Source organism: Schistocerca cancellata, chromosome 12, assembly GCF_023864275.1.
Source record: "Schistocerca cancellata isolate TAMUIC-IGC-003103 chromosome 12, iqSchCanc2.1, whole genome shotgun sequence".
Classification (NCBI taxonomy): domain Eukaryota; kingdom Metazoa; phylum Arthropoda; class Insecta; order Orthoptera; family Acrididae; genus Schistocerca; species Schistocerca cancellata.
The window spans coordinates 21,851,679-21,879,054 of record NC_064637.1 but is presented as its reverse complement, the minus strand read 5'-3'; the positions used below and the strand labels follow the sequence as shown (position 1 = coordinate 21,879,054).

The 27,376-nt window shown below is 46.0% G+C and overlaps 1 protein-coding gene across 1 annotated transcript in view; it reads left to right on the top strand.

Moving 5' to 3' along the window:
* The window catches only part of LOC126109580 (disks large homolog 5-like), a 76,643-nt gene that overhangs the window by 34,004 nt on the left and 15,263 nt on the right, over positions 1-27,376 (top strand). The window contains exons 5-7 of the mRNA XM_049914615.1: positions 71-313; positions 13,161-13,361; positions 25,858-26,046. Coding sequence (XP_049770572.1) covers positions 71-313; positions 13,161-13,361; positions 25,858-26,046 — 633 coding nt within the window. The remainder of the gene's footprint in view (positions 1-70; positions 314-13,160; positions 13,362-25,857; positions 26,047-27,376) is intronic.

Genomic DNA, 27,376 nt, shown 5'->3' with positions numbered 1-27,376 from the left:
GTCTCATTTTTCAGGTGCGGCTTAGATTCGAGTAAATACGGTACAATAATACTACACTCTCTGTTACTAGGAGCAGCAGTCTTCACCATCAGAAACTCCTTCCATGGTCGAAAAATTTATAGCAGAACAGGAGGTGGTGATCGCAAAACTCGCGGAGTCTCGCATCTCGGCACCACCTGAACCGACGCAAGATGTAGGATTGTATGCTGAACTGATTGAGGCAGAAGTTCACAACGTAGCCCTGAAAAAGCAGTTGAAAGAGAATGAATCTAATATTGAACTGGCCACTGAAAGTCTGGTGCAGAATACTATGGTAAGTACTACGAGACTTCCCAGATTCATTACTTTTTGTGAATAGTACCCAAAGAAATGTGGACAGTTGTCATGTTAACAGAGCATGTTATCACCCTGTCACTGAAAATCTGAAAAAATTACTTAAATGTTTGTGCTGTTGTGGTTGTGGTCTCTAATCAAAAGATAAGTTTGATGCAGCTCTCCACAGCTGCCTATCACATGAAAGCATCTTCATTTCTAAATAACTGATGCGGACTCCATCCGTTTGAACCTGCTTATTGTAGTCATCCCTTGTTCTCTCCTACAGTTTTTACCCCTCGCACTTCCCTCCGTTAGAAAATTGACAATCCCTTCGTGCCTCAGGATGTGTTCTACCAACTGATCTGGTATTTTAGCCAAGTTGTGCCATAAATTTCTTGTTTCTCCAATTTAGTTCATTAGTTATTTGATCTGCCCATATAATCTTCCTTCTCGTCCAAACCATATTATATGTCTGCACAATGCTACACACCATATGAATATCTGCAGGAAAGAAGGAAAGACTTCCCAACCCTTAAATTTATCTTAAATCTTAGGAAACTGCTTTTTTTCCCCAAAATTTAATACTTTCTCCCAGACAAGAAACAAATTGTTTATAAACAGAAGAAATGTGTTTAGAGTCTTGAAATGAATACTTCAGTATATACAACACATTATTCCATTCATCCCACTACAGATGCAGTTCTTTGAAATAGGAAATGTATTGTCAATCTCATAGGAAAAGAGCATACTTCAACAACATGTTCTATCAGTATGAATGTGATACTCCTGCATCTGTTTTATGACTTGACTTCATTGCATGTAAGTGAACTAGATTGTGGCCCCCCCCTGCGGGTTCGGGGGTTAGAATAGGCCCGCGGTATTCCTGCCTGTCGTAAGAGGCGACTAAAAGGAGTCTCACATGTTTTGGCCTTATGTGATGGTCCCCTCTCGGGTTTGACCTCCATCTTTCTAAATTATTCCGAAGAGCGAGCCAATTGGGGAAGGGCGCCTTACATGGTGCACTGTATCCGTCGTGCAATTAGACCTTTAGCCGGCTTTCACGTCGTTGCAATGGTGTCCCGCTCGTTTTCGATCTTTAGGGCGGGGATACGTCCCTGGGTGCGATTACCACGCTGCCCTCTGCAGTGTTTCTTTTAACTGCGACGACGACCTTGGACAGTTTTGCACCTAAGATCCAGCACGGTAGCCAGTCCGTTGTGGTGGGGCCGCCATGTACCCTCTTGGTTGTAGCCCCCTGACAACACAGGGATCGCTCTACTGATGCCTGCGCCGTTAACTCCTCACGTATGCCAAGGAGTAGATGCCTATCCTCCTGGGGTATCAGGACTCCCGGCAACGGCCATCCTGCCAGGTGGCCTTTGCTGTGGCTGGGTGGCGCCCGTGGGGAGGGCCCTTGGTCGGAGTAGGTGGCATCAGGGCGGATGACCCGCAATGAAGCGTGGTACATCATCTCTCGCTGGTGGGCCACCACCAGCAGTCTCTAAGCGATCGAGGTCTAACCTCAACGGCAGGAAATACGATCCACAATCATTTCCCTCCCTGGCCACTCCATGGGAGGAACGTATGGCAAAAGAAGGCAGTGGAGACTATTCACCCCGGTTCCTTGTGTGTACGCGAGTTGATGGGGAATCGTTTATGTCAACCAAGCCCCAGTTTTTTGTGGAGCATTTAGAGGACAAGTTCGGGGAGGTGGAGGGCTTGTCCAAGATGCGCTCTGGTTCTGTGCTCATCAAAACGGCATCCTCTGCCCAGTCACGGAGGTTGCTCAATTGTGACAAGTTGGGGGATGTTTCAGTTAACATCACGCCGCATAAGAGTCTGAACATGGTCCAGGGTATTATATTCCACAGGGATCTTCTTCTGCAGTCCGACGATGAATTACGCGCCAACCTCGAACGACGAGGTGTTCACTTCGTCCGGCGCGTCCATCGGGGTCCGAGGGATAATCAGGTAGCCACTGGTGCCTTCATCTTGGCCTTTGAGGGTGATGTCTTACCCGAAAAGGTTAAGGTGATGGTTTACCGTTGTGATGTGAAGCCATATATCCCTCCTCCGATGCGGTGTTTTAAATGCTGGAAGTTCGGGCACATGTCATCTCGCTGTACTTCCAGCATCACGTGTCGGGATTGTGGACGTCCTTCGCATCCTGATACTCCATGTGCCCCGCCTCCTATCTGTGTTAACTGCGGAGAACACCATTCCCCCTGCTCGCCGGACTGTAGGATCTTCCAGAAAGAAAGGAAGATAATGTAATATAAGACCCTGGACCCCCTGTCCTACACCGAGGCAAGGCGGAAATTTGAGCGGCTACATCCTGTGCCAATGCCAACTAGTTATGCCGCTGCTGCAACACCAGTTCGATCTCATCTCGGTCAGCATTCACCGGCCCCCTTGGTTGTGGGGGGCACTTCACTCCCTGTTGCTCCTGCTCCATCTTCTTCAGGAGCAACACCACCCCAACCACCGGGGACATCTGTTCCCCCTCCACAGCCGGAGAAGCGTGAGCCTTCTTCGGCTCCTCTCGCTCAGAAGGGGTCCCTTGGGGCCCTCCCATCCCAGGCTTTGCCCAGTGCCAAAGCGGACACCCGCAAGGTTGTCAAACAACCACCGGTCGCTGGTCGTAGGGCGTCACGGTCGTCTTCAGTCCCAGAGACTGACCCAGTGAGGCCCTCCCAGCCAGAACCACCTAAGGCTCAGCGCGCAAAGCAGTCGAAGAAAAAGGCTCCCAAGCATCCTGAAATTGCGGTGGCACCTGTCCCACCGCAACCTTCTCCCTCTGCGTCCGAAGATGAGGTGGAGATCCTGGCGTCCGCTGAGGACATGGATCTCGCCAGTCCCTCGGATGCAATAGACAGCTGTTGTCCAGGTGGTGACTCAGTAGCAGCAGGGGCCCCGGAGGCGTAATCTGCCTCCCCAGTCCCTTCACGCCTTTCCCATCCATGGCTAATACCATCCTCCAGTGGAACTGCAGCGGTTTTTTCCACCATCTAGCTGAGCTCCGCCAACTTCTCAGCCGTCATCCTTTCCTTTGCATTGCTCTGCAGGAAACTTGGTTTCCAGCACTGCGAACCCCCGCCCTCCGTGGGTATCGGGGTTATTTTAAGAACCGAGCAGCTTATGAAAGGGTGTCTGGTGGCGTCTGCATCTATGTCCTTAACTCTCTTCACAGCGAGTTTGTACCTCTACAAACAGCTTTAGAGGCTGTCGCTGTTCGGGTGTGGACGCCACAGGCTATCACCGTCTGCAGTATTTACCTTCCACCTGATGGTGTTGTCGCACAGCATGTCCTGGCTGCTCTGATAGCCGAACTGCCGCCACCTTTTTTGCTGCTGGGTGATTTCAATGCCCACAACCCTCTATGGGGTGGGACTGTCTCCGATGTTCGCGGTCGGGCCGTGGAGCATGTGTTGGCTCAGCTCGACCTTAGCCTCTTGAACACCGGTGCTCCCACGCATTTCAGTGTGGCCCATGGCTCGTTCTCGGCCATCGATCTCTCTATTTGCAGCCCTGGCCTTCTCCCATCCCTCCACTGGAGAGTGCACCCTGATCTGTGTGGTAGTGACCATTTTCCCATCTATTTGTCACTGCCCCAGTGTCATTCTTCTGGGCGCTTGCCCCGCTGGGCTCTCCACAGGGCTGACTGGCCAGCTTTTACTTCCGCTGCAACCATTGAGTCTCCCCCACAGGGTGACACTGACGAGGTGGTTCGTGTTTTAACCACGTCCATCATTTCAGCGGCCGAGGCTTCCATCCCCCGTTCTTCTGGCCTCCCTCGGAGGAAGGCTGTCCCCTGGTGGTCGCCGGAGATTGCTGAGACTATTCGCGACCGTAGGCGGGCTCTCCAGCGTCATAGGCGGCACCCGTCTCTGGAGACCCTCATCGCCTTTAAGAGGCTCCGTGCCTTCGCCCGCCGTCTTATTGCACGGCGTAAGCAGGAGTGCTGGGAGCGGTATGTTTCCTCCTTGGGCTCCCGTGTTTCCCCCTCGCTCGTGTGGTCCCGGATACGGCGGATTTATGGACACCAGACCCCTACGGGTGTCCCTGGGATCTCTTTGGACGGTGCTGTGTGCACGGACGCTGCCGCCATTGCTGAACACCTTGCTGCGCACTTCGCTACGAGCTCTGCGACTGCAGCTTATCCCCCCGCCTCTCGCTCTCTCAAGGAGCGGGCCGAGCAGACGCCATTATCGTTCCACACGCGTCGTTCTGAAACTTACAATGCTCCTTTCAGCGAGAGGGAATTCCTCGCTGCCCTCGCCGATTGCCCTGATACAGCACCAGGACCGGACTGCATCCACGCACAGATGCTGAAGCATCTCTCCAGGGACTGCCAGAGACACATTCTCGCGATATTTAATCGCATTTGGAGTGAAGACGTGTTCCCGTCGCAATGGCGAGAGGGTGTTATTGTCCCCATCTTGAAGCCCGGTGCGGACCCACTGGCGGTGGACAGCTATCGTCCCATTACCCTCACCAACGTTTTGTGCAAATTGCTCGAACGTATGGTGGGGCGGCGTTTGTGTTGGGTCCTTGAGTCGCGCGGTCTCCTCGCTCCATCCCAGGGTGGCTTCCGTCGGGGCCGGTCTGCAGTGGACAATTTGGTGCGGCTGGAATCTGCTGTCCGTATGGCCTTTGCCCGACGTCAGCATCTCGTTGCTGTGTTTTTCGATCTGCGGAAGGCGTATGACACCACATGGAGGCATCACATCCTCGCCACATTGCATGAGTGGGGTCTTCGTGGTCGGCTCCCGGCTTTTATTCAAAGCTTTTTATTGCGCCGCTCTTTCCGGGTGCAAGTCGGTGCCACCTCTAGTTCCTCTTACATACAGGAAAATGGGGTCCCGCAGGGCTCGGTGTTGAGCGTCTCCTTATTTTTAGTGGCTATTAATGGTCTGGCTGCAGCAGTGGGGTCGTCGGTGTCTCCTTTGTATGCCGACGACTTCTGCATCTCATTTAGCTCCACGACTACGGGAGTCGCCGAACGCAGGCTGCAAGTCGCCGTTCGCAAGGCAGTATCATGGGCTCTGACTCACGGTTTTCAGTTCTCTGCACCCAAGACTCGAGTTATGCACTTCTGCAGGCGTCGGACGGTCCACCCTCATCCTGAACTTTACCTCGACGGCCACCTGCTTGAAGTGGTGGACACTTGCCGCTTCTTGGGACTCGTGTTTGATGCCCGGCTCACATGGGTTCCTCATGTTACTCAGCTGAAGCAAAATTGCTGGCGGCACCTCAACGCCCTCCGCTGCCTTAGCCACACGTCTTGGGGTGCAGATCGCTGCACGCTGCTGCGGTTGTACCGAGCCCTTGTGCAGTCCCGGCTTGATTATGGGAGCCTGGCCTATGGGTCTGCGTCCCCCTCAGTGTTGAAGTTGTTAGACCCCATACACCACTGTGGGGTTAGGCTTGCCACTGGCGCTTTTCGCACCAGCCCCGTGGATAGTCTACTGGTGGAGGCCGGGGTTCCCCCGCTGCGGATTCGCCGCCATCGTCTGCTCGTCGACTATGCTGTCCACGTTCATTGCTCGCCAGATCATCCCAATCGTCGCCTGCTTTTCCCTGCTATGGTCCTCCATCTGCCCGAACGGCGACCTAGGTCTGGGCTTTCCGTCGCTGTCCGCGTTCAGTCCCTGCTGTCGGAATTGGGTTCATTCCCTCTTCTGCCTCCCTTCCGGGTCCGTGCACCTACGCCTCCCTGGTGTTTGTCCCGGCCGTCCGTCCGTCTGGACTTGGCACAGGGACCCAAGGACTCGGTTCCGCCTGTGGCCCTCCGTCGCCGTTTTCTTGCTCTCCTCGCCTCATTTTCGGACTGTGAGACTGTCTACACTGATGGTTCCCTGGTTGATGGTCGCACTGCCTACTCTTTTGCTCATGCTGCTCATGTTGAGCAACGCTCCTTGCCGGCTGGCTGCAGTATATTTACTGCAGAGCTGGTGGCCATATTGCGCGCTCTTGAGCATATGCGTTTCTGCTCAGGTAGGTCCGTCGTCATCTGCAGTGACTCCCTGAGCAGCCTTCAGGCCATCGACCGCTGCTATCCCTCCTCTCCTCTGGTGTCCTCCATTCAGGAGACTGTTTCCGCCATTGCCCGTTCTGGTCGTTCGGTGGTCCTGGTTTGGACGCCCGGTCATGTTGGCATCCCATGGAACGAACGTGTCGACAGGCTGGCCAAAGGGGCGATCGACGCCCCGGCTTTGGAGGTCGGCCTTACGGCTCGCGACCAGCAGATGGTGTTGCGCCGTAAGCTGATTGGGATGTGGGCTGCTGAGTGGCGTGGCATGACATCCCCGAATAAACTGCGGGCTGTCAAGGGGACGACCGATGTGTGGCGTTCCTCCCTGCGGGCTTCTCGCAGGGACTCGGTAATCCTGTGTCGGCTGCGCATCGGCCATACATACCTGACGCACGGCCATCTGTTGCGTCAGGAGGATCCCCCCCTGTGTCGGTGTGGGTCCCGGCTGACGGTCGGCCACATTTTGCTGGAGTGTCCTCGACTGCGCACACTCCGGCAATCTTTTAATCTCCCGGGCACTTTGGCTTTGGTTTTATCTGACGATGCCTCCATGGCTGATGCCGTTTTAAATTTTATCCGTGGTAGTCCGTTTTATGGTTCGATTTAGGGAGGTCCTGCACCTTTCCTTTTCTGTGTCTTTTGTCCTTGTGTCTGTTGCTGTTCTGCTGTGTCGTGAGATGGTTGGCTCTTTCCCTTTTTTGTTCTCGTGGTCAGTCAACCAGTCTCCGGCCGTCTTCCTTTCTTCTGCCTCTTTCTGTCTGGTGTTCCTCTGTCCTGTTCTTGTCTGTAATGTTTGTTGCTCCATTTGTGTTCTTTTAGCGCCTGGGGGGTCGTCTCCTCCCCCTTTGGTTTTTACCTGCTCCGTAGATTTTCGGCTCGCCTGATTTTGGAATGGGGGACTGATGACCTTCGCTGTTTAGTCCCCCTTAAACATCCCAACAACCACCACCTAGATTGTGGCAATTTTTTGTGGAGATTATAATACCAGACCTGATCGTATCCCCAGCAAATAAAACAAATTGCATTTATACACCAAGGCAATTACTGATCGCAAACTTTCACTTGGCTGCCGGTTGTAGAATGCTGGGAGTAGAGGCTCGCATACGGCTCGTAGCACATTGGCTGTTGCGACAAGCTCCACCTCCTTCTCATAGGACAGCCAGCTTACAGCTGCAGCTTATAAAAGAAATGGAATAAGCATCACCTTAATGTTTGAGTAATTGAAAACAGTTATTACTACAATATAAGTATTACTTCCAAAAACAATGAGGAATGTGTAGGTAGAACTAAAATCTTACAAAACTAGTTGCTTCCACTGCAGTTGTCCATGGTTGTGTCCATGCTAGTGGACAGATTCGGTGGTGCTGGATGGACACGTGTTAATGACAGTGTTGTCAACGGCAATTTTCATCACACTGATGCGCCTCCAGTAATCTTCCTCCAGCTCTCACATTTTCAACAGTAAGGTTCCCACCCTCACTGGTGATAGACTGATAGGCAGCATTGGCGAGATTTGACATGTTTCCGGCAGAGATATCCGAGGTAGCATAGTGGTTTGCAATGTGGACTCGCATTTGGCAGGACGACAGTTCAATCCTGTGTCCAGCCATCCTGATTTAGGTTTTCCAAGATTTCCCTAAATCGCTTCAGGCAAATGCCGAGGTGGTTTCTTTGAAAGGGCATGGCCGACTTCATTCCCCATCCTTTCCTAATCCGATGAGACTGATGACCTCGCTATTTGGTGCCTTCCCCCAAATCAACCCCCCCCCTTTCCCCCTTCTCAGCAGAGATATCCCTCATAACATTTTGTTCTCTGAATTGTCGTTTCAGTTTGGCCTGTGCAAACTCGGTTGCATTCAGATTGCAGTTGTATGGTGGCAACTAAATAAAATTTAATGAAAACAAAATATGATCCCTTTCCACAAAACAAATAATTAACAAACTTTATACTCAACACCCCTTCTGGCTGCGTTTCTGCCATTCACAAAATCAAGCTGACTCGGACATAAGTTGCAAATTCCCGTATTGCACAAACTTTCTCGTGTATACATTTGCATAGTTCTAATGAAATATCACATTCTCAGCTTATGTATGCCATTCTCGCTCCATCCCTCGATCCCTCGATCCCTCCATCCCTCCATCCCTCGATCCCTCGATCCCTCCATCCCTCGATCCCTCCATCCCTCGATCCCTCCATCCCTCGATCCCTCCATCCCTCGATCCCTCCATCCCTCGATCCCTCCATCCCTCGATCCCTCCATCCCTCGATCCCTCCATCCCTCGATCCCTCCATCCCTCGATCCCTCCATCCCTCGATCCCTCCATCCCTCGATCCCTCCATCCCTCGATCCCTCGATCCCTCGATCCCTCGATCCCTCGATCCCTCGATCCCTCGATCCCTCGATCCCTCGATCCCTCGATCCCTCGATCCCTCGATCCCTCGATCCCTCGATCCCTCGATCCCTCGATCCCTCGATCCCTCCATCCCTCCATCCCTCCATCCCTCCATCCCTCCATCCCTCCATCCCTCCATCCCTCCATCCCTCGATCCCTCGATCCCTCGATCCCTCGATCCCTCGATCCCTCGATCCCTCGATCCCCCCTCGGCTGTAGTTTCAGTTCATACAAAAGATGAATACTTTACGGTCCGTAATTCAGTTTCACAATGCCAGCGCCGTTACTGTTTGTTTTAAATAAAAGTTTGTATCTCCAGAAGTATGGAGGTTATTGATTTGAAAATTTAACACTATGGTTGTGTTATCAATAGAATTTGGTATACAAAGTATGAAATAGATTAATATTTAATAGTACTACTTAGATTCGTAGAGGGTATGAGGAATGTATTGCATGCAGCTTTAGTCAAGGACATGGCTCGCACGGCCCAGTAGCCAGAGTGTGTGAGAAACAAAATCTGCTCTCCTCATGGCTCCATGCCAAGCTACGCTTTCAATGCAAGATGACAACTCATAATACAAGGGAGGATTGAAAAGTTTCGGAATCACCACAAGAGTTCAGCACTATTACAACACATATCACATATATTCATTGGACTGTTGCCTGTAAACACGTGCCACATCAGTACTCTTGGGGAAAAAACTGTTGTGGTAATGTGGCTCTGTTGTTGTTCCTGCAAAGTAATTTGCGAAGAGTAAAAAATTGAGATTCGAGCAGTTATTAAGTACTTTGTACAGAAAGGTATGAAAGCAAAGGCATTGATGCCGATTTCCAGAATACACTGGAGGACTCTGCTTCTTCATATACAACAGTTGCCAAGTGGACAAATGAATTTACATTCGGTCAGGAGTGCTTAGATGATCCGCGCAATGGTCAGCCGAGATGTCATTACTCCAGAAGTAATTGCAAAAGCGTGTGAAATTGCTCACGCTTGCCAGATGTCATCTGAAAGGGCATATCGTATTTTAACTGAAGAATTAGAAATGAAAGAATTATCTGCAAGATGGGTGCCGTGACTCTTGACGCTGGATCAAAAACGCACGAGAATGGACATATCAGAACAATGTTTGGCCTGTTTTAAGAGAAACGAACAGGATTTTTTCACCGGTTTGTGACCGCAGATGAAACATGGGTGCACTACTATACCCCAGGAAGAAAGCAAAGGCAACTCCTTCAGGTCATGGCATTAGTGTTCTGGGAAGCAAAAGGGATCCTGTTTGTACTTGTAGATTATCTCCCCACTGGGCAAAAAGTTACTGAAGAATAATATGCTATTATCCTGGACAAATTGCAACAAAAAGACCAAGGAGGAAAGTTAGCAAGGAAGAAAGTGATCTTCCCTCAAGACAATGCGCATCCGCACACATGTACCATCACCATGGCAAAATTACACAAACTAAGGCATTAATTGTTGCCACACCTGCCTTATTCACCTGATGTAGCTCCACTGGACTTCCATATCTTACAAAAACTGAAACTTTTTCTTGGTGGATGAAGCTTCACTTTAAATGAAGAATTGATGGCCGGAATTGGCAACTGTTTTGCAGGCCTGTAGGAAACTCATTTTTGAGATGGGATCAAGGCAATGGAACATCGTTGGACCCAGTGCATTAACCTACAAGGAGACTACACTGAAAAATAACAAACATTTCAGTGATGTAAGTACTTTTTTTTTCTATTTCGTTCTGAGAACTTCTCAAACTGCCCTCGTAACTTGCTGTGGTACAATCAGATGGCAATTTCTCGTCGTGCCTACTGATCTGCTGTACAGTGCTGTTCACGACACAGTCCATCAACCACAGGTATTGTTGATGAGCAGCGGACATGTTGAGCATTTACAGTAATGCTGCAGGCTAAAGCAATGAACTAAAATTTGTACTGTACTGAAATTGGAATCCTGGGTTTCCTGCTCACTACGCAGACATGCTGATGTTATGCCAAAGTTGCCGCTGCTACCAGAGCTGCAGTGAATACTCTTGTAATCTCCCTCCCATATACAAATTCCAGTTCACACCTCAGCCCATTGCTATTCCACTTCTAAACTCGCGTCAGTATTGCAGAGGCTCTCCAATATTGGAATAGTGCCTTGGCAGTGAGTGAAATGGGATTAATCCTGCCTGTACATCGTGTAAGTTGATGTTTCTGCCTCAGCCTATATCATTACTGTAGATATAGGTGAGGAACATAAACTGTATGTGATTAATCTTGAGTGCTTGTTATAAAGATAATCTTTACTGAAAATTGATTGTTGTGCTAAGTATTGCTTTTATAACAATGAAAACAATTTTTGATAATGGAATGTAATTGAATAGATAAGATTTACTCGTCAACCAGTGGCAGAACACAGATGGAACACAGCATCTTTCCTTTCCATCCCGTCCGTCAAGTCTTCCCTGACACGCAGTTCTGGGTGATTTTCCCCAAATCTGTGCCTTTTCCTGGACCTCTCCAGTCCTTTTCCTTCACCTCTCTTCCTTCCCCTTCAGCTCTTCTGCCTATAGGAGCAGCCTCTGCCTCTGAAAGCTTGCCTAGCAACCTAATTATTGCTTTTGTATCGTACAAAGTGCTATCTGTTGGTTATTTTGCACACTTTTTGGTTTCAATAAAACCCTATGTCATTTCAAGCATGTGTAAATTTTTACATCACTACCTATGTTATTTTGCGAAGTATTGAATTTTCAAGTGTTAAGACTTTTGGCTAACCCTGTATTATTAATAATTAATGTGTACTGCTCTTCTGAGTCGGCACCAATTCACGAGAGAAATCGTATATAAAATAATAAAAACATGTCACTGAACAATTATTACTGTCAGTCGTGACTAATGCGTGTGGCCAGTGGTTGAAAATACTGCTACAGTTGTAAGAGTCTTTTATTTAACACACGACCAGTTTTGAGCTATTAATATGCCCATCTTCAGTTGTCGTACTGGAAACAGTAAGAGACTGGAAATAATTTTTACACTCGGAAAACGCACAAAGAAAACAAAAAATCCATAAATTTAAAAACTGGCGGTCGGGCTAGGTGCCGCGAAACGTAAATCGGTGCCAAAGTGACGTCGGGCAGCACTACGGAAGACTGCCCGGGTAAAGAAATGTGTAAATAATACCGGAACACTTACGCTCGGTACTGTGACCCCGAGGGCCGTGTCGGACGAGTAGAAGACGTGGTGTGCTTCCGATGGGCGCAGGTAATACGTTACATAAATTTTATGTCACAGCTTCCACTCAGTTTTACTACAGTTCTGTGCTGCCTCGGTCGACATCTTTCTTTACCGTGCGTAATGCACTGTTAACATTTTTTGTGTAATGTTTTTTAATGTAAATCACCAATTCAGATTGGGAATGGCCGGGCTAGTGGTCTCGCGTTCTTCTTCCCGCCAATAGATGGCAGTACTTTTGCCACTCTGGTTTACCAGTTTGCTTCCTCCTTCGTGCCTGCTCTACTCCGAGCTGTGCACTCGTTGGTAGCACACGGCATCTTGTACTCGCCACTGTGGCTCTCGGAGTCACTGCACCGAGTGTAAGTGTTCTGGTATTCTGTGCATATTTCTTTACCCGGACAGTCTTCCGTAGTACTGTCTTGTGTTACTTTGGCATTGACTTAGGTTTCACAGCACCTGGCCCAACCAACAATTTATAAATGTTTTCAAATTTATGGATTTTTATGTTTGCTGCTTGTAAAAATTACCTCCTATAACTTCCTATTTTCAGTAAGACACCTGAAAAAGTGGTCGTGTGTTAAATAAAATGACCTTGCAACTGTGGCAGTATTTTCAGCCTCTGGTATAATTCTCAGTTGTGGATGTTCCTCCGACAGGATTGATTGTAGTGCGTGTGGATTAAGTTTTGAGAACAAGAAACGGTAATATTTAGTATCGATATATTTTAGGTCGGCACCATAACTGGCGAGCTTTTAAAATTACCGTAGTTTCACAGGATTGTGCTACCTGACCACGAAATTGTTCCACTTGACCTCCTGTAGGCATTACCGGAAACGTGCAGTGGTGTTACAGTAAACAACTAGAGTTGTGATTAAGGAAAGTGCATCACACTGTGAATTGCTTTAAGACAGTTGTGCATATACTGTCAAGTGGTTCAGCATGTCCTCACAAAATATCACGGTGAGATCTCGTGATAAGCTGACTACAGTGCCGTCACCCTCAGGTGCAATAATATTGTTTGACTAATACTACTGATAACGTTGTCGATTGACTTTTGTGGGCAGTGACAGCTGTCCTTATACCAGGGATGTTGCAGCTGTGTCAGATATTTAGCACGGTAGCTGGAAAGAAAGCAAATCAATTTGTAATTATATACTTGAATTTTTTGCAATGTAAATGTTCTGTCCATTTTCAGCACGCATTATCAGATTCAGCAGACATAGAAGTTGTAAGAGAATGGGCAAAGCTTCAAGTTACGAGACAGACTAGTGATATAGTCTGCCGTTCACTGAAGGAAATAATTTCGGCTGGTAGCTCACTTCGTTGCGACAGAGACTTTCTCCGTGTTGTTCTACTTGATGCTGAAAAGAAACTTAATGCACTTGATGAAAGATATGTAAGTATTAGCTTTTGTCCTACATACACATTACATATGTAAGCTGAAATAATATACCATTGGACATATGCAGTGCATAGTTCTAGTAAGTAACTACTAAAGCACTGAGTGGTCTGTATTTCCAAATACTTACTTCTATTCTTTCAAAGTGTTGTTGTTGTTGTTGTTGTTGTTGTTGTTGTTGTTGCCGCAGTCTTCAGTCCAGAGACTGGTTTGATGCAGCTCTCCATACTGCTCTATCCTACGCAACCGTCGTCATCTCTGAGTAACTACTGCAACCTACATCCTTCTGCGATTTTTACCCTCCATGCTTCCCTCCAATACTAAATTAGTGATCCTGTGATGCCTCAGGAGGTGTCCTACCAACTGATCCCTTCTTCTAGTCAGGTTGTGCCACAAATTTCTCTTCTCCCCAATTCTATTCAGTACCTCCTCATTAGTTACGTGATATACCCACCTAATCTTGAGCATTCTTCTGTAGCACCACATTTCGTAGGCTTCTATTCTCTTTTTGTCTAAACTATTTATTGTCCATGTTTCACCTCCGTACATGGCTACACTCCATACGAATATTTTCAGGAAAAAAGACTTCCTGACACTTAAATCTGTACCGATGTTAACAAATTTCTCTTCTTCAGAAACACTTCCCTTGCCATTGCCAGTCTACATTTTATATCCTCTCTATTTTGACCATTGTCAGTTATTTTGCTCCGCAAATAGCAAAACTCATCTACCACTTAGTTTCAAGTTTCCTAGTCTAATTCCCTCAGCATCACCTGATTTTATTCGACTAAACTCCATTATCCTTGTTTCGCTTTTGTTGACGTTAATCTTAAATCATCCTTTCAAGACACTGTCCATTCCGTTCAGCTGCTCTTCCAGGTCCTTTGCTGTCTCTGACAGAATTACAATGTCATCTGTGAACCTTAAAGTTTTTATATCTTCTCCATGGATTTTAATACCTACTCCGAATTTTTCTTTTCTTTCCTTTACTGCTTGCTCAATATACAGATTGAATAGCATTGGGGATAGGTTACAACCCTGTCTCACCCCCTTCCCAACCACTCCTTCCCTTTCATGTCCCTCGACTCTTATAACTGCCATCTGGTTTCTGCACAAATTGTAAAAGCCTTTTGCTCCCTGTATTTCACCACGGCCACCTTCAGGATTTGAATGAGTATTCCAGTCAACATTGTCAAAAGCTTTCTCTAAGTGTAAAAATGCTAGAAATGTAGGTTTGCCTTTCCTTAACTTATCTTCCGAGATAAGTCGTAGGGTCAGTATTGCCCCCCCCCACCCCCCCTCTCTCTCTCTCTCTCTCTCTCTCTCTCTCTCTCTCTCTCTCTCTCTCTCTTTCATCCACTGTGCTGCTACCTCTGGTTGTTACGGGAGGTGGAGGGTAAAGTGTTGTCGCTCCGTCAACAGTGTTGCCATTCTTATTACTCCAGTTACACTGCTTATGAAATCTAGAAGAAATCAAAGGTGAGAGTCTAGTTGCACCAGTGCCGATACTTTTGAATTTATTCACCATTCCTGCTGAATAGACGGCAAATGTTAGATTTGGGATGATGTCGTGCACTTGAGTAATCCAGTGCCTGTAAATATTGAAATATTCAACTTTTTAGCTTCTTGTGATTCCTTGTAAGGTCTACTGTATCATTACTCCTTTCAATACTTATTCCCATGTTAGCCATAATGGGGGGAATTGAGTATGGTTTGTAATAGACAGCATTTAACTAACTCACAAACACCTGTATATTTTATACTGTGTATTTTTCATGTAGATTTTACAAAATACTGCTCCATTTTCTCAAACAAACAGAGATTTGTACATCTCACAACTGTTTGTCCCAACCAGAGAAGGGACTGTCTAAAAAAGTAACAGAAAAATCATGGAAATTTGCTTTTTATTTTGCAGTACTGATTCTGACATATCAATGATTATACTGGTTGTTACATAAAACTGCAGTTGTTATGTAATAAGTACATGCTGATTCTTAGAAGTCTTTGGAATGACCTTTTTCACAAAATTCCTATCATGTACTAAGCAACATCACATCTTTAAATAGTGATCAGATATTAAAATACATTTACAGCAGTCTTCAAAAGTTACAGAAATCAGATAAGCTACACACAGTCCCCACAGTCTCAATGTGATCAGAGAATGGAAACGTGGTCCAAGTAGTCTGTGTTCTTATCATCTTTGAAACTGACTAAGTTCAACCGTGGGTGATTTTAAAGCACCTGTAATACATTCAAAAATGGTGACGTTGGTTTATCTGTCAATTCTCTACAAGCTCTTGCAAATACATATACTTCCTAATCCAAGATACTTACCTGCTATAAACTTCCAGCTTCATTTCACATTCTGATATATCACTGGTACATGTGGACAGGTAGGTATCATATTTCTGTGTGTTTGTGGCACAGACAATACAATAGTGTACGTGATTAGGTCCCTTAGCTGACAAAACTGGGAAGCTGCCACATCATAGTATAGGCACAACTGTTGTGGCATGACCAAAGATGTTGAGTCTGATCTGTGGGTGACCAATGATATTAGGTAAGCTATTAGTGCAATATTCACTGACATATATTTGTTATTCTCACTTGTGCTATCTTACTAAAAGTAGAGGATCGAAACTCTTACATCATAAGACATGCTGCATGTAATATTAGAAACTACAGTACAAAGTCCATCTACAGAAAATTATGTTGGGCTTCTTAATGAGGTGTGCCAGTCAGTGTAGAAAATGAAATAATACTGATGTAGTAACAAATGGTATGACCCGCCAGGTTAGCAGAGAGTGCTAATGTGCTGCTTCCTGGGCTCAGGTAGACGCACCAGCCCCAGATCGAATCTGCCCAACGGATTAACGATGAGGGCTGGTGTGCCAGCGAGCCTGGATGTGGTTTTTAGGAGGTTTTCCACATCCCTCTAGGTGTAAACCAGACTGGTCCCCACGACCCACCTCAGTTAAGACACGCAGACATTTGAAACGTGTTTGCACTCATTCATGATTTACACTAGATGCAGACAGCTGGGGTACACTGATTGTGTCCTGGGGGGGTGGGGGGAGGGTTACGGGGTGGCGGCAGGAAGAGCCTCCGGCCAAATCAGATAGTCAGCACTCCAACTCTGTGAAAGGTGCGGGACAAGGTGCAAGCAATACTAAGTAACAAATGGTACATTAGAACCAGTTACAAATTTTATATACCATAGCCAGTACAGTTATTTCAACAATATATGACAGTACCGATGTTGGAATCTACAGGTGTTGTCTGAGGGAGGGGGACCTACTTTAGATTGCCTGTATGAGGAATCTAAATTACGGTAAGTCAATGCAGAAAGAAAGTATTAGCTACTGTTTTGTGGAAGATAGCCTCATTTACAGCTTATATTTGAAAGTCTTGTAGTACCAGCTGATTCATAGCTCTTACATGATGTCATGTTAAATGTACAAATGTAACATTCATTGTCTAAAAATATGCCGGGCATAGACGTGGGGCATATTAGTCACACTAAAAGCTAAAATCTCCATTGGTAAATTATTAACAGGAGGATCATATTTTCCTCAAAACTGTAGCTACTACTTCCATTTCGCATAAAGTTGTTGTTATAAGCTTTAATCGCCAATAATTGCGTGGATATTCAAACACACGCACTTGGAAACAATAGCTGGTTACATGACAACAACTCAGTATCTCTCATTCGACTGCCGTGCCGTGCCGTGACACGCGGCCAGCGCCGTTCGTAGCTAGGTGGCGCTCCCACGCTCAGCCGAGTTGCGGAGCGCCTCTATCACCATTTGCGCGTGCTGTCGTGGCGGCACTGTTAAATGTCGTGGCACTGTCACAACACTTTTCTCCCCTTGAAAAAAAAAGCACTCACTTCCTTGGAGACATGGACAGTGAGGAGACATCCGTGGCCTCTTGTGAGGCCCCGAGAACATCCCACGGAGAGACACGAGAGTATGGTCGAAAATGTCCAGGACGGAAGCTCGTCCGTGGAACGTGCCTCCTGGACGAGATGATGGGTGAAAACTCCGGAGCAGCATCCGTAGGTGTCGTGGACCTGGGGTGTGCTCCAGCGAGATGGGTCCCGGAGAAGGCGGCGTATTCTGAAGCGGTAGAAACGTCGGCTGCATAAACACGTACGGTAGATCGGCAGCAGCTACAGGACTGGCTTCTCGGGCTGGTGGAGGCGAAGGAAGGGGCGGTGGAACCGGCGTGGCCACCACTCGTGGGCGCATCTGGTCGTAATGGCGAACAACCGTGCCATCGTCCGTACATATTTCACAAAGCCGGTGGCCGCGAAGAGCCTTGACCACCCCTGGAATCCATTTAGGGCGAGATCCGTACCCTCGTGCCCACACGTCGGCACCCACCGAGTATTTTCCCGCACTAGGGGACACAGCACAAGGCCTGACAGGGTGAAGCAGGTGCAGTAGAGTGCGCGGTTGGCGGCCGTGCAAGAGTTCAGCAGAGGCGTGAAGCGATAAGAACTCAGAAATTGCAGCAGAGCGTCATCTGTGGAAAAATCACTAAGGAATTTTTTCATCTGGCTTTTGAAAGTGCGGACAAGGCGCTCGACCTCCTCATTCGATTGCGGATGGAAGGGCGGTGCTGTAACATGACGAATCCCTTGTCCAGTACAAAAATCACGGAAGGTCTGCGAAGAGAACTGAGGGCCATTGTCCGTGACGATCGTGGATGGAAGACCTTCTAGCGCAAAGATTTTGGTCAAAGCCAGCGTCGTCGCCGCAGTGGTGGGTGACGGATACCGAACAACAAATGGAAACTTCGAGACGGCGTCGATCAACAGTAGCCAATAAGTACCGAGGAAGGGGCTGGCAAAGCCAGCGTGCACCCGTTCCCATGGCTGCGCCGGATCAGGCCACGGAGAGGGCATTGTACGAGGTGCAGCCAGTCGTTGAGCACACTGACCACACGCAGCAATCGTGTGGGCGATGTCCAAATCAATACCGGGCCAATAAACGTGCCTGCGGGCCAGGGACTTAGTCCGAGAAATCCCCCAATGGCCTTCATGCAATAGTTTGAGAACATCTTTGCGAAGAGAGGCTAGCACCACGACCCGTGGAGATGCGCCATCCGTGGCCAGAACACCACCACCATCACGAACAGATGAAGGTGCAAGGCATGGTAGTTGCGAAGGGGATCCGATGCCCGGCCTTTGGTCCTGTCCGGCCAACCCCGTTGAACAAAACCGATCACCTGACGCAGGACCGGGTCCTGCGCAGTACCTGACGTGACCTGCGAACCTGTAAGTGGAAAACCCTCGACCGCACGACGTTCTTCCTCATCAATGTGGAAACAGAGTAGTTCATCACGATCGAAAACCGGGTCGGGGCCCATCGGCAATCACGACAATGCATCAGCGTTGGTGTGCTGGGCCGTGGGGCGATAGTGAATCTCATAGTGAAAACGAGAAAAGTATAAGGCCCAACGTTGCAGGCGGTGAGCTGCCTTATCCGGAAGCGTTGCCGATGGGCTGAACAGAGAGAGACTAGCGGCTTGTGGTCGGTGATGAGGTGAATCTTAGAACCATAAAAAAAAAAAAGCGCTGAACTTTTATAGAGCATAATGATAGCGAGCGCCTCCTTTTCGATTTGAGAGTAACGCCGTTGTGCATCGTTGAGGGTCTTGGAAGCATAGGTGATGGGTCGTTCCGACCCATCCTCATACCGATGGGCGAGAACAGCCCGTAGGCCATACTGTGATGCGTCAGTCGCCAGAACCAAGTGCTGACACGGACAGAATGTGGCAAGACAAGGCGCCGACTGCAAATGAGCCTTCAGGCGGACAAAAGCCTGCTCACACTCGTCGGACCAACAGAAAGGGACGTTTTTGCGTAACAGCTGATCAGAGGATGAGCTACCGCCGCTGCGGATGGATTGAATTTGTGATAATAAGCAATCTTGCCTAGAAACGCCTGAAGTTCTTTGACCGTAGACGGCCGGAGTAGAGGGTTAATGGCCGCAACGTGCTGACGTAGAAGACGTATACCCTCACGGGACAAGTGGAAACCAAGATATACAATGGAGGGTTGGACGAACTGTGACTTGTCCAGATTGCACTTCAACCCAGCCGAATGCAAAACCCGAAACAGTGAACGCAAATTGCGAAGGTTCTCCTCAGTGGAGGCCCCCGTAACAACAATGTCATCCAGATAGTTGATGCAGCCGGGAACGGAAGCCGTGAGCTGTTCCAAAAACCGCTGAAAAATGGCCGGCACGCTAACGACGCCAAATGGTAATCGCTGGTACTGATACAACCCACAAGGAGTGTTGATGACGAGAAATTCCTTGGAAGAAGCATCCAACGGCAACTGATGGTACGCCTCCGATAAGTCAAGTTTGGAAAAGAGCTGGCCCCCAGTGAGCTTGGTAAATAACTCCTCAGGACGGGGAAGAGGATAAGTGTCAGTGAGGCTCTGAGCGTTGACAGTGGCTTTAAAATCGTCACACAATTGCAGACTCCCGTTGGGTTTAGAAACCACCACGATTGGCGATGCCCATTCGCTGGAGGTAACAGGAAGGAGAATCCCTGAAGCTGTTAACCTGTCTATCCCAACCTCGACAGGTGCACGCAACGCCACCGGAATAGGGTGTGCCCGGATAAAATTAGGGCGAGCTGTAGGTTTAAGAGTAATGTGGGCTTTAAAATCCTTGGCACGACCCAGACCAGCAGAGAACACGGACGGAAATTCAGAACACAATCCATCCAGCTGTTGATACGGAATATCCTCAGAGATGAGGTGCTCATCATCATCAACGGAGAACCCGAACAACTGGAAAGAATCATAACCGAACAGGTTTTCAGTGCCCGCATGATCCACCACATAAAACGTGAGGGGCCTAACAACAGACTTGTAGGCAGTGGAAGCATCGAACTGGCCAACGATAGGAATTTTCTGTTTATTTTTATTTTTAATTTTCTGTTTTTATTTTAATTTTTATTTTAATTTTCTGTTTATTATAAGTTCTCAGATTTCGCGTAACTGGAGACAAGGGAGGGGAGCCCAACTCCAAATACGTGCGAGAATTAATGAGAGTTACTGCAGAGCCAGTGTCCACTTGCATGCGAATGTCTTTATCCAGAACACGAACAGTAACAAACAACTTATTTGTTTGAGAAAGCACACAGTTAACATCCGTGTCCGATGCCTCGTCCTCGTCGACAGGAACTTTAGGGGACCGACATACAGAAGCAATGTGGCCTTTTTTCCTACACGAATTACATGTGGCCCAACGTTTCGGACACGTGGCCCCGTCATGCTGTGCGAAACAACGTGGACGAGTAGGAAGTGCGGAACGAACCTGTTTCTGCGGTTGCTGTTTTCGCTGCGAGCGTCGCGGCCCATTGCGACGTTGTTTACGTGAGTGAACCGCCGCCACATCTTCGTTCCCCTGTGAAACAGGCAACGATGTGGGTGTTTCTGCGGTAATAGTTAGACAATAAGTCACACATTTCTTGGAGGGACAGAGGCAGGTTCCCGCAGAGGGGCTAACTGAGATAGCAGCTGATAGATCCGTGGGGAAATCCAAGATAGAAATAACAAATTAAACATAGGAGTGTCGACAACGCCGAAAGCCGAGAAGTGTTGCCGCAAACGCTTCTCATAATCCTCCCAGTCTTCAGCGACCTCGTCGTAAGGAGGGAACGGAGGCGGAGAAGAGGAAGACAGACGACGAGTAAGCGACGTCGACAACACCTGAATAGCAGCAGTCAACTGTGTTTGCTGTTCAATGAGTGCTTGCATAAGCTGTTCCGTGTCTGCCCCGTCACGAACACACAAATCCACAACGCAGTGAAAATATCCGACCTCGTCGCCAAAAAGTGTTATAACCTCTAATCACCAATAATTGTGTGGATATTCAAACACACTCACTTAGAAACAATAGCTAGTTACACGATAACAACTCAGTATCTCTCATTCGACTGCCGTGCTGTGACATGCGGCCGGCGCCGTTCGTAGCTAGGTGGCGCTCCCGCGTTCAGCCGAGTTGCGGAGCGCCTCTATCGCCGTTTGCGCGTGCTGTCGTGGTGGCACTGTTAAATGTCGCGGCACTGTCACAACAGTTGTAGTGTGGTTTAGGTGGTCCGTACAGGCAATCCAAAGTAGGTCCCTTCTTCACATAACACTTGCAGGTTCCAATATCTGTACTGTAATATATTGTTGAAATGACTAATGACATGGTGCAACCAACTATGGTTTTCCTGTTTCATTATAACACTGCATGGTGAAAAAAGATTCACCTACTGTGTGTGTGTGTGTGTGTGTGTGTGTGTGTGTGTGTGTTTGAGGGAGCGAGAGATATTTATTTTAATACATCAGTATTATTTTATTTCCTAAACTTACTGGCACACCTCATTAAAAGGCTTCTGTGGTTGGACTGTACCACAATTTCTAATATTACACGTGACATAATATCTGATGTAAGAGTTTCAATCCTTTACTTCCAACAAGATAGCATGTGAGAGAATAAAAAGCTTATGCCAGTGAATATTCCACCAGTACCTTACTTAATGTTATTGACCATCCACAGATAAGATCGTAAACATCTTCAGTCATACCATAACAGTTGTCCCTATACTATGACATAGCTAAAGGACGTTATCACATACATTGTTGTATTGCCTTTGTGCCACATACGCACCAAAATAAGAAGCATACCTGTTCACATGTATCGACAATGTATTGGAGTGTGAAAAGAAGCTGGAAGCATAAGATATGTAAATAACTTGGGTTATAAAGTGTATGTATGTGCAAGATCTTGTCAACAATTGACGTATAAACCAATGTCACCATTTCTGAACGTGTTATGGGTGCTTGAACATGACCCAAGCTTAATAAAAAGAATACAGTCTACTTGGACCATGTTTTCATGCTCAAAACACTGGACTGAGTTTACCCTCTTCAAAACAACAAACTGTGGAGCTCTGATTGTGTGCCTCTTCCTGTTGGCGTGGCCAGCAATGCAACATAACCAAAAAAAGGTTCATGCAGACATAAGACCAGCTGTGCAAGATGTCTTTAGTGCTTTTGAAAGTGAAACCTGCATTGCCAGTTTGTCAAAGGATAAGTTTTGGTCCTGTGTGAAATCCACCAATGGATCAAATTTATCATTTGTAGATAGCAACTGCACAAAAATGGAAGATGGAAAAATTCTAGAGTTAGAAACAGTTACTCAGATCACATGTTCTCCACATTCACTTCCGTGCACACATTGACATATATGCATGTGACATGTGTAAGCAGGAGCGTTTGTGGAATGGAAAACTAAGAGTCAGGAGGAGGGGGCGAGGGTCCAGTGGACATTATGAAACAACTATTAGATAATACCTGTAGCCTCTCTTAAAGTAGTTAATGACAGACCTGTGGAACAATGAAAAACCTGTGATTACTTACACACACACACACACACACACACACACACACACACACACACACACACAAAATAAATATACATAATCTCCTGAATATTTATATCACTAACCTCAGTTTGTTGATTAATTATGGATCATGTTTCCCACGTATGACTTTCTGGAAATGAATATGTTGTCAGTGACTGTACATCCTCTAACACACAGTAAACAACTGTTTTTCGATATCTGAAGGAGCATGAGAAAATTATCATTTCCATAATTTTAGGGGGCTCCGGACAGGTTGATATCTTAATTTCCATTCCCCCCCCCCCCTCTAGTCATGGTCTACAGAATTTACCATTCCCAATAATAAATAAAACACGTATTATCTCCTTAGTTCTGGTTTATTCATTTGTTTCAACAAAACATTGTGCGAGTAACCATGTATACGAGGGGCATTTGAAAAGTCTGTGCATAAATAAAAGCTACTTATGTGTTTGGCGTAAACCTTTGTTTTTCGAAATAGTCTCCTTTTAGACTTATGCACTTCATCCAATGTGATTCTAATTTGTTGATCCCTTCCGAATAATAGGAATTATCCGTATGCAAAACAGCTATTAGTTCCTGCAATCACCTCCTCGTTTCAATAAAATCATTGTCCTGCCAGCTATTTCTTCAAATTGGGGAACAAATAGTAGTCTGGAGAATAGGGGGGATGTGAAATGAGTTGGAATCCTATTTCCATACTGCTGAGGTGTGTGAAGGTGTATTGTCGTGATAAAAAAGGACTTTTTTGTGGTCCAATTGCCAGCGTTTTTCTTGCAGCTCGGTTTTCAAACAGTCCAATAATGATGAATAATATGCACCTGTAATAGTTTTACCTTTTCCAGATAGTCGAATCCCAAAAGACAGTCGCCATAACCTTTCCGGCCGAAGGAATGGTCTTTGCCTTTTTTGGTGCACATTCTCCCTTGGTAACCCATTGTTTAGATTGTTGTTTGAGCTCAGGAGTATAGTAATGTATCCATGTTTCATCCACAGTGATGAAACGACAGTTAGTCCTGTGGATTCTTCCTGAACGGCTGCAAATCATCCTTGCAATGCTTCGCACAATTCAGTTTTTGGTCAAGCGCGAGCAATCGCTGAACCCATCTTGTGGATAGCTTTCTCATGTCCAAATATTTATGCAAAATAATATGTACCCATTCATTTGAGATGCCCACAGCACTAGCAATCTCACGCACCTTATCTCTTCTGTCATCCATCACCATATCATGGATTTTATCAATGATTTCTGGAATTGTAACCTCCACAGGGCATCCAGAATGTTCAGCATCACTTGTGGCCATATGGCCACTCCGAAAATTTTGTAACCACTTATAAACTGTTCTAATCAAAGGTGCAGAGTCACAGCAGTGTTTATCAAGCTTCTCTTCAGTCTCCTGAGGTGTTTTGCCTTTCATAAAGTAATGTTTAATCACCACAAGAAATTTTTTTGTCCATTTGTTTGACAATCACTCCACTTCCTTGATTCACGCGAATGTCAAACACAAAGAAATAGACCAATATGGCTGAAAAGATACTACTAACTGAACATGACCTCGATACGGGCCAGTGGTGCCATCTCTTGGACTTTGCACGGACTTTTCAGATGCCCCTCGTATGTAATAGTTCTCAGATTGAAATTTGATTTTTGAATCCCCCACCTCTGAGAGCAATTATTTAGGAGGTAGTGATTCAGTAGCTTTCAAAACACTTGAGGAAGAGAAGCTACGTGGAGAAAACGTAACGATCACCAAGCAGGAGTGCAAAAAAGCAAATGGGTATGAGGCTATGAGGACTGAAAACTGCATATAAGGGAAAGAAATTGGAAGATGGCTGACGATTAGATGGTAAGAATAGACATGAAAAAATCTGTCAAGGAAAGAATTCAAAACTATTATGGCATAGCAGTAGCATAGAAGATATTAGAAAAGCTGTGTGGGCAGTTTTGTTTCACCTCTTCAAGAGACAATAAACCCAGTCATAGGCCTTCCAGAAAGTGATTCTATTTACAAACCAGCTATTTCTTTTGCAAGTAGAAATCTTGAAAGAAACTTCCAAGGATTTGTCAGATGTAAGTCCACTGACGAAAATCACTCCCAAAATCCTAACGAGTCCACGAACAGTGTAATCTGGGAGAGAATTCCCGAGAGTTTTGGTGGCAATCGGTATACTGCATTTTGGTGTCTTGGATGCAGTGACAACATTCAGTGAAGGAAATGTTGCAAGATATGAAGTACTGAAAAGGCTGCTTGAAACCTTTGGTCATTTTGCAGTAAAACAAATGTTAAATTTAGATAAAGAAAGGCTTTTTGTGTCTGAGAACTGTTTGAGACTTTGAAACAATGGAAAGACAGGGAGGAAAAAGGATATTGCAAGATGAAATGGAAGAGGATGCAGACAACCCAATGTATGGAGCTGGGAGGCATTGACAACTTTAATGGCTGTTTTCTGTAAGTTGTATTTTTCAAGAAAAAAGTGTACTTTCTTAGTTTCTATTAACCAGAATTTGTTCAAAATTATGGGGTATACTCATTGGAGTAATGTGCATATTTTAACATGGGGATTTTCGTATTTTGTAAATCTCAAAGATGTTAGCCTTATGTACATCGAACGGTGTAGGAAAGTTTGTCTACTTTTCACAAATATCATTATCTTAAAAATAATCAATACTTTCAGAAATACCTTTGTTAGTGGCTAGAAATGTGCAACCCAAGGCATATTTTCTTCAAATTTTTATTCCCAATAATTGCTGAAAAAGGTACCTTTTATATGAATAAATATTACATTGTTTAAGATAGGGATTTTTCCAATCTGCCCAGAACTCTTTAAATGAAGTAAAATCATATCAGCCATATTATGTCTTATGTAACTGTGTAAAGTTTGTGATTGCTATTTGTCCTGTGGTTAATGCTTTCTCACAAAGGCGACACTGTGTGTGCAGTAGAATCAACATTCATTGGTGCTGAAGAAATGTAATACTTGCCAAGAAATAACTCCTGTTCCTCTATACCTGCAACAGCTGAAATGAATATTGTTTTAATGTATGACCCTTTTTTTCCAGAAAAGTGCTCAGAAGGAATTAATGAATTTAGCTAGCGATTTGTCTCATAGCTGGCACAATATTGAGAAAGCAGCGGAAAAAGCTAGAAGGAAACGTTCACAGGTAGACATAGAAGCCAAGGAAGCACCAAATCATCTCACAGAACTAATGAACCAATTGAGAAGAGCTTCAGCAGAGGAACTTAAAGCTGTAAGTTACTCCTTCTCTTCCATGCAGATAAGCGGGTCTTGTATAGCTTTCATGTTGCATGATGCATATGTAGTTACACCATCATTTCTGTATATTTGATGTGGGAGAAAAGTAATGAGACTGATTTTTTATGTACCGTAGTTTTTATTTTTTCAGTCAATAATATTGCCCAAGGGAACTCCCTTGGGCAACTATACACTGGCAGTCATTGTTCCCACTCTGGGTTGCAGTGCTCTCGGTCACATTCTTCTGAATGTTCCTGAATCCCAAAATGTCATTTTAAGACATTTTTCAATTTTGGGGAAAAAATCAAAAGGACTCAGTTCAGGTGAATAGTGGGCCACAGAACAATATGAAAGCCTTTTTAAGTAAAAAATTCCACGATGGAAGTGGCCGCATGGCATGGGGTGATCTCACGAAGCAGCATCCACTTGTGTGCAATGTCCAGTCTCAGTTAATAATTCTCTCTTTCCTGAGCCTTTCAACTTTAGCTTTGTAAAACATTTGGTTGAAAGTTTGTCCTGGAGGAACAAATTCTTTATGCACGATAGCCCTACTGTCAAAAAAGCAAATTTGCTTTGTTTTGATCTTTGATTTGCTTATTTGAGCTGTTTTTGGTCAAGTAGATGTGTGTGTGCCACTCCTTACTTTTCCACTTTTTCTCAGGATCCCACTCATAAATCCACGTGATGACTCGACTAAACCATTAGTGTGCCAAAGATTGATGTACAGTGAAAGTGTTTAACAGGTCACCCATCATCCTTATTGTTAAACTTCAGTCTGATCTCACAAGAGCACGCACACTGAAGTGTTTTTCTTGGTGTTTTAGGGTTTCGTGTAGCTGCTGGCTCGCACCTTGTACTTGAAACTGAGTCAGAACACTTAACAAGATCTGTTACCCGACGTAACATCTGAAGTATTTACCTTTTCCTTTTAATCGAGTGCTACAGTTGATTTTCTTGAAGTCGGGGTCCTGCTAATCAGTGCCTCAGAAATCATGTGTGTTGCTGAGGAAAGGCTCGACTTCTTAACATTCTGATGTTACTGGAGCAAAAGAAGAAAACTTAGACTCATATCATAAAAAGCACGTCCTCTAGTTTCAGACATATATTTCCTTGAGTAGTTGTACGGCTCATTAGTGTGATTCACGAATTAGAGAAGAACACAACTTTCATAAGACATATGCCTTGAAGGCTCAATATGACAGTCCAGATTGCAGTATATTTCAACTGTCGCAAAACCATCCTGTCTCTCGTGTTAATTTTTGGAGAGTGTGGTTGCTCTTTGACAGTCAAGCCACTGCCAAGCCACCACCACAAGAATAGAATAT